Source organism: Rattus norvegicus, chromosome 15 (genome assembly GCF_036323735.1).
Source record: "Rattus norvegicus strain BN/NHsdMcwi chromosome 15, GRCr8, whole genome shotgun sequence".
Taxonomy (NCBI): domain Eukaryota; kingdom Metazoa; phylum Chordata; class Mammalia; order Rodentia; family Muridae; genus Rattus; species Rattus norvegicus.
Window position 1 is genome coordinate 41,485,478 of NC_086033.1, and position 7,792 is coordinate 41,493,269.

General features: G+C 44.6%; 1 protein-coding gene across 2 annotated transcripts; it reads left to right on the plus strand.

The window, feature by feature from the left end:
• Positions 1-2,393: 2,393 nt before the first annotated feature.
• Positions 2,394-4,085, plus strand: Defb44 (defensin beta 44). Of its 2 annotated transcripts, none has more exons than NM_001412579.1 (3): positions 2,394-2,551; positions 2,709-2,868; positions 3,704-4,085. In NM_001412579.1, the coding sequence occupies exons 2-3, from the start codon at positions 2,814-2,816 to the stop codon at positions 3,874-3,876; spliced, it is 228 nt and encodes a 75-aa protein (NP_001399508.1). In that variant the 5' UTR covers positions 2,394-2,551; positions 2,709-2,813; the 3' UTR covers positions 3,877-4,085. The 2 variants fall into 2 exon arrangements, with proteins under 2 accessions (NP_001399508.1, NP_001032618.1); NM_001037529.2 differs by having other exon boundaries at positions 2,394-2,448.
• The last annotated feature ends 3,707 nt before the right edge of the window (positions 4,086-7,792 follow it).

Consider the following 7,792-nt stretch of genomic DNA (forward strand, 5'->3'; position numbering starts at 1 on the left):
AATGTTGAATATAGGCACCTTTCTTTTTTCCCTGCCCAGTCATCAGTTGACAGACATATAGTTTATTTCAATTTCCTGGTATTGTGAAGAGTTTTCATAATTGATATGGAAGCCCCCGGTGTCTTTTTGACATGCTGATTTCATTTCTTTTTAATAATTTCCACTAGTGTCACTTCTGATCATAAGGTAGTTCTCTTTTAATTTCTAGAAAATCCTTGGGGTTTGAATATGCTTAGTCCATAGGGAGTGGCGCTATTAGGAGATGTGGCCTTGTCAGAGGAAGTGTGTCACTGTGGGGGTGGGGTTTGGAGGTCTCCTCCGATGCTCAGGCTCTACCTATTGTGGAAGAGAGCTTCCTCACACCCGCCTGAAGAGGCCAAAGTCTCCTTTGAATGAAGATGTAGAACTCCCAGCTCCTTCTCTAGCACCACATCTGCTTGGATACTGCCTGCCATGTTTCCCACCACCATGATGATAATGGGCTGAACCTCTGAACCTGTAAGCCAGCTCCAATCAAATGTTGTTCTTTTTTTTTTTTTTTTTTTGGTTCTTTTTTTTTTTCGGAGCTGGGGACCGAACCCAGGGCCTTGCGCTTCCTAGGTAAGCGCTCTACCACTGAGCTAAATCCCCAGCCCCAATGTTGTTCTTTATACGAGTTGCCTTGGTCATGGTGTCTTTTCACAGCAATGAAACCTAATTAAGACAACTCTCCATGCTATTGCCCACAGTGGTCCTACTAATTTACATCTCAACCGATAGTCCATAAATATTCCCTTCTTTCACTCTCCCCAACACTTGTTATCTTCAGTCTTTCTATTGTAGCCATTCTTACTTGACTCAAATATTTAATCCCAGTTTTTATTTGTATTTTAGGTCGTAGTGATGCTGAGAATATTTTTATAAAAGGTATCTCTTCTTCTTATTATACTGATAACCATCATTCTTGGGAAAGTGGTCCGGCATGAGAATATCCATTCAAAGCAAAAACATGGTTTTAGGTTTGTGAGACACACACATCAAAATACCATGACTAGAAAACAGCTCCGAGAGATTGTTTTCTACATGCAAGCCCTTTCTACCCCCTCTGAGCCTTGATTTCTCTGTCTCTACGAAGATGGCCAAGCCTCTTCCCTGTATTTATGATAGCGGAGGCTTGAGAAGGAACGGAAGCTTGTGAGACTGGGCAGCCAATGCAGGATGCCCTGCAGCCTCTCATTAGCAATCCTTCCTTGAGAGAGACATTGCACCACTGGTCACCAATACACTCCAGTGTGGGACCCACTCTCACGGTCTCACTCTGAGTTTAATCCACACTAGTGCTCTCAGTTTTAGAAGCATCAGTGGAGACCGAAGTAAAACTCTCACAGCAGGATTCTGCCTTTATCAGGAAGGCATTTGGAAGTTGCTGAAGGAGAAAGGAAGACAGATGCTACAGTGGAATTTAGTGATAATACTAAGTACTTGCATATACCAACACATGTGCCAGCAAGATGGCTGAGCTGGTAGAGTACAAGGAGCGGAAGCCCCACAGCTGGTGTTTGATCCCCAGCACTCACATAAAGGTGAGGGAAGACATCACAAAGCTGTCCTTTAACCTCCTCCACGTGCATGCTGAACATGCGCATGCGCGTGCGAGCACACACACACACACACACACACACACACACACACACACACACATTATATTTTTAAAATAAAGTATACCTGGGTTGGAGAGAGATAGCTCAGCAGTTAAGAGCACTAGCTGCTCCTCCTGAGGTCCTGAGTTCAATTCCCAGGACCCACATGGTGACTCACAATCATCTACAATGAGATCCGATGCCCCATTCTGTCATGCAGACATACGTGTAACTAGAATGCTTAAATAAATAAATATTAAAAAAAACAAAGAAATGTACCAGCAGAAATACATTATTTTATTTTATCCTCATATCCTCAAAAAAGAACTTTCCACAATGCATGTGGTTTTAGAGAGGATGAAGACAGAGTTGAGCTACTAAGTAGTCTTCAAAGAGAGCACGCCTTCAAAGCACAGTGTAGTCAGTAAAACCACACTCTATTGGCTTCTTACAGACTGCAGTGTGTGGGCCACTTGGCAACAAGCCTACCTCAAAGGACAGAACAACATCAAAGTTAGTCTTAATCATTCATGACTGACCCCAAAGACTCTTTCCTGTGGGCCTAACGACTCTTTCCAAAGGCCACATCCTTACCTCCAGGGAACTAGTGTTCAGTTCCGCCTCTGGATCTGGGCATCCAACCTTGAAAACAGCACAGAACTGGCCCTCCCATGAGAAAGCTGAGTAAGTTCCAACACTACTACCCAACTACCCCAACCTGTGAGCTCCTCCCTGCCACCTGAGGTCCTCAGACCCAGATGGGTGTCTCAAGCCATTTAGAAGAGGAAGCTCACTGGGGACTTTCTCACAGCAGTCTCTGGTCAGATGAGTAAGTAAAACTGACTGAGGAGTCTTCTCCACTCACTGAACAAACCCACTACTCTTAGACAAATTCTGTTGACATGTTAAGAGCCTTTTGCTTCTTGAACCCTGTGAGTATTCTTTCCCTGTGTCCCTCCTATCCTTGCATTGCCTGTGTTCTGTAATACTTTTTCTGGGACCCTGGGCTGAGTGCCTTCATGTGCTTTGAAGAAATGAAGGTGGTGCTGAAAGGCACAGGGCCTCTCTCCTCCTCTTCTGATCCTATAGAAGCTGGGATCTCCCTGGAAGAGTGAGCCCGAATCCAGACCATCTCTATACACAAGGCTCCCCAACAGCTGTCTGGGCAGTTCCAGCACCACACCCTTCACAGCTATGGACCTGCATCTTTTATGTTTACTGCTCTTCCTGGTGACCTCATTGCCTGAAGGTAAGAGATGGACCGTGGGTCTGAATATAAAAGGTTTCCTGAGGCTAGAGAGATGGCTTCCAGAGGACCGGAGTTCAATTCCTACCACCCACATAGTAGCTCACAACTATCTATAATGGTATCCGATATCTTCTTCTGGTGTGTCTAAAAACAGCTACAATGTACTCATATAAATAAAATAAATAAATCTTTAAAAAAAAATGAAAAGATCTCCCAAAAGCTCAGCTCCTAAAATTTTAGATAGATACGTCGATTGATAGATAGATAGATAGATAGATAGATAGATAGACAGACAGACAGACAGACAGACAGACAGACAGACAGACAGACTATGAATATAAGCCCAGCATGGGATGTTCTACCCACAGGATATGGGCCATCAGGTTGGAGCTAGGATGTAGCTAAGGGTTGCCTTTCTCTATACTAGCCATTGTTCATTATTTCCTAAAGACCTCCAGGATCTTTAGGGGAGTCCTTTTCATGATGCATACATCTCTACTCACCAAATTCGTATTGTTTTGTTTTAATTCAGAACCTCTCTATATAGCCCTGGCTGTCCTAGAACTAGCTATGAAGACCAGGCTGGCCTTGGATATCTAGAACCGACTCAGTATCTACAGTGCTTAGGGTTGAGGGCATGCACCAACATGCCCAGCTTAAATCTGTCTTCATAGACCTAGACTCCACAGTCTTACTGAAGTAGAATAGGACGTAAGAGGATGGGTCCCCAGAAGAAGACCGAGCAGATACCAAACTCTCCATCAGCAAGAGTAAACAAGACCAGGTTCATTCCCAGCTTCATGAAGACTCATTTTCCCCTTCTCTATTCCTTCAGGTTACTGTGTGATCGGGAATAGTGGCGTATCCTTTAAGCCATGTACTTCAGAAGGAGGCTATTGCTTTTTTGGTTGTAAGCTAGGCTGGATATGGATTACTTACTGTAACAACATAATGTCCTGTTGTAAGAAGGATACTAAGCATTCACTTCCTCAAACCAAAGGTGTGTGACCTAGCTTCAGAGCTCCAATTCAAAGATCATGTGAGTGATTAAAAGCTCCAAACCTGTCTGTGAGGACGAAGAGCTCAAGAAACAGTGTGGGTGACAGATAGGGGTGACGCTGGCCAAGTTTCTGTTTACTGGCAAAAGCCCAGATATATTTTGAAGAAAAAAAAAAGCATTGTAATAAATGGCACTTCATGGTCTTCCTCACCTTAAATCATAAATTCCTGTTTCAAATTCACCTGTGTGGAACTGGAGAGATAGCTCAGTGGTTAAGGGCACTGGCTGCTCTTCTAGAGGACCTGGGTTTGATTCCCAGCACCCATATGGTAGCTCACAACCATCTGTGACTCCAGTGCCAGGGGATATAATACTCTCTTTTGGCTCTGTGAGCATTTTATATATGTGGTACACAGATATACATTCAGGCTAGACACCACATACATACAACTAAATTAAATTAAATTAAAAACAAAAAACCAAATTCAACTGCTCCGTACAAGCCACGGGCCCAAGGAAATGACATTCTCTGAGAAATATCCGTGAGAATAAGCCACAGCAACTGCCCTGAAGCCCCCAGCCTTTAAACTGTTTTGCACATATCAAGTTACTTAACCTTTAAAACAAAATCTGATGTCTTTAAATGATGGTGACCACACATGTAATAAATTAGTTTGTCCTGGGTTTGTACCCAGTCCATCTTCACTTTTTTCTTGTTATTATTAATTTTTATTCCATCAAGCTTTAAGCATACCAATTGGTTATCCAAAACCAAATGGTCAGCCATGAAAAACACAGAGCTACAACTACAAGTAGTCTATGAACTGAACATGTATTTGCTTATTTGGAAACACATACACATGCATCCCACCCAGCCTGTCTTGACTGCATCTGCTTTTGGTTGCACCGAATTCCTCCCTTGGGAATACAGGAGTCTGGCTTCGTTGTAGTTTCAATGAGTAGTTATGAATCCAACCAGAAACAGGAGATACCGAGCCGTCAAAACTCTTTTTAAGGCTCAAGGCCATAAAGCTCTGCTCTAAGTTCCGTTTCTGACTCTTGGCACGAGTTCCACATATTAACATCATTTTGTTTGCCCACACATCACGGACCCTCATGCTCAGAGTCAAGCTCTCCACACAACTGCCAGCGTGCTTCCTTACCATCCATTCCCATGTGCCCCTGCCCCAGGGGCAGAACCACAAGACTCCATCAAGATCCTCATAACTCACTGTGGATCAATGAGAATGGTTGGCAGCCTCAGGTCATGATTGGTCTTCCCCAAACTATGGCCACAGGAACACGCTATGGCAGGAGGGAACCACCTGCTCACAGGCCTCCCTCCAACTTCGGGTCCTCACACTTCCAGCAAAATAAAAGATCACGATGGGTTCACACAGCTAGACTCTCATGACACGATACTTTGCTTAGCCCGTTTGAGACCGTCTAGTAACACCTACAGTATATGCAAGCCTGCACTGGCTCTGTAGAGCTCGTGCACTTACCACAAGAAAAATGGGAGTGTATGGGTTTCCTGCTCTCATGGACTGTCGGCCGATTCAATCCATGAGGGCAGAGGGAGCAGAGACATCGAGGAGGGTGGGGGTGGAGGGGTGCGGGGTTGGGGGTTGGGGGTGGTGGGGAATGATGGAAGTGGGATGGAAAGGGTTGGGAATGTTCTGAAACCCTGTGAGTACCACACTGGGATCGTGGAGGGGGCGGGGGGGGGAGATCAACTTTACTTAGGGAGATTCAAGGCCTATAAAGTTTTTTTGGGGGGGGGAACTAAATGTAGCACCGAACTGTACAATTAAAAGGAATTGGGAAGAAGACTGGCAGAATGGTTCAGTGGATGAAGGCACTTGTTACCAAATCTGAGCTTGATTGCCAGAACGGCCATGGTAGAAGCAAAGAGACTCTGATGCATGCATCAGCACATGTCTAGATGTGTAAACACACACACACACACACACACACACACACACACACACACACACCACCACTACCACCACCACCACCACCACCACCACCACCACCACCACCACCACCACCACCACCACCACCACCACCACCACCACCACCACCACCACCACCTGACTGAAAACCAGTGAGAAGCTGAACTGAGACGGAGATAGACAATTAGAGTTGTACCAACCTTTTCAATGTTCATTGAGAAAATGGACAGATACCAACACTTGGGTAAGATTAAAAAAGGGCACAGATCAAAATTCAGTGCAATCTGCTGCCGGTTGTGCCGACCTTTGAAAGCTCTGGGGTTCCCTCAGCACCTGAGGCTTGGACAAATGAAAACCACAAAGGTAGGAAGGCCAACCCCTAGTTTTTGCTTTCAACACCAGGGGGCGCAAGTGCAATCTTCCAACCTTGCCACATCCCGCTGGAAGTCTATAAGCTAAAAAGGTGTGAACTTGAATACAAAACTCAGAGCAATAGAGGGAGCCAGACCCGTGGCTTTTACGCTGCAGCTTGTGGAGGAAAGGGATAGGGTGGGGCGCTTACTAATACTGGCTGTGAGGACAAAATCCATTTCTGGTTGCTTGTGGTAATGAAGACCCTTAGCAACAGCAGCGTCTGGATTGGAGGGTTTTTTTTTTTTTTTAATTGTACATGAATCTAGACTTGGAAACCATCTATCTGAGCTTGATTCCTTGTCACTCTTTGTTAAGTGACATTAGAAAATGTCACTCAACCGGAGCTGGAGAGATGGCTTAGCGGTTCCAGAGGTCCTGAGTTCAATTCCCACCAACTGCATGGTGGCTCACAACCATCTGTAATGGGATCTGATGCCCTCTTCTGGTGTGTCTGAAGATAGCGACAGTGTATTCATATACATAAAATAAACAAATAATTCAAGGGGAAAAAAAAGAAAATGTACAATGCACTTACCAAACTCTAGCTGACCATGTGAACATGGAAAATACATAACTACATAATATACCACAAGGAAGCTGGTGACAGAGAGAGCTTGAGGGGGTCTAAAATAGAACATTCCAGGCTTGGTCTTAGACTCTAGGACAAAAGGCCAGAAAGAACGACTTCCGAGACATGTGGAAAGACCTTCTCATACAATATTTCTCTATATATTCCTTTTAATCACCTGAGAGCAGTGGACTTTTGAAAGGTACAAGTTTTAAGGTTGCCCCCCTAGACAAAAGTTTAGAATAGAAGAAACTGGCCGGGCCCCGGAACTGCAATTACATCGGCCGGTTCAACAGCTTTCTCTCAGGAACTAGCTGACCATAAAGTTAGATTAAAATCTTAGAGAACGGGGCTGGAGAGATGGCTCAGCGGTTAAGAGCACCCGACTGCTCTTCCAGAGGTCCTGAGTTCAATTCCCAGCAACCACATGGTGGCTCACAACCATCTGTAAAGAGATCCTATGCCCTCTTCTGGTGTGTCTGAAGTCAGCTACAGTGTACTTATATATAATAAATGAATAAAATATTTAAAAAAAATTAAAAAAAAAATCTTAGAGAACAATCTTGAGAAGCAGGAAGCTTCTCCCAGGAACTAGCGGACCATAAAGTTAAACATTCTTGAGAAACAGAGAGTTTCTCCTTGTGATTTTTCACTGGTATTCTCCACACTTTCCAATGACGCCATCCCTGCCCCCTTGGGTTGTGGTTTCTTCCTTTAAATACCTCTTCTCCCAGCCTCTTGGGGTCAAACTCCACTGCTCCTGCATGGGATACAAGTCTTGACCCCAGTGCACTGGTTCCTGTCAATAAACCTCATGTAAATTACAGCAAGGATGGTCTTACATGAGTTCTTGGAGGGTCGAGCCATCCTGAGACTTGAGTGAGGGTCTCCCCGCTCCGGGGGTCTTTCACTTTCATGGGGGCTTTACACACCATCTTTTTAAAAATTATTTTATTTACTTGCATTCCAGCCATTGCCCCCTTTCCC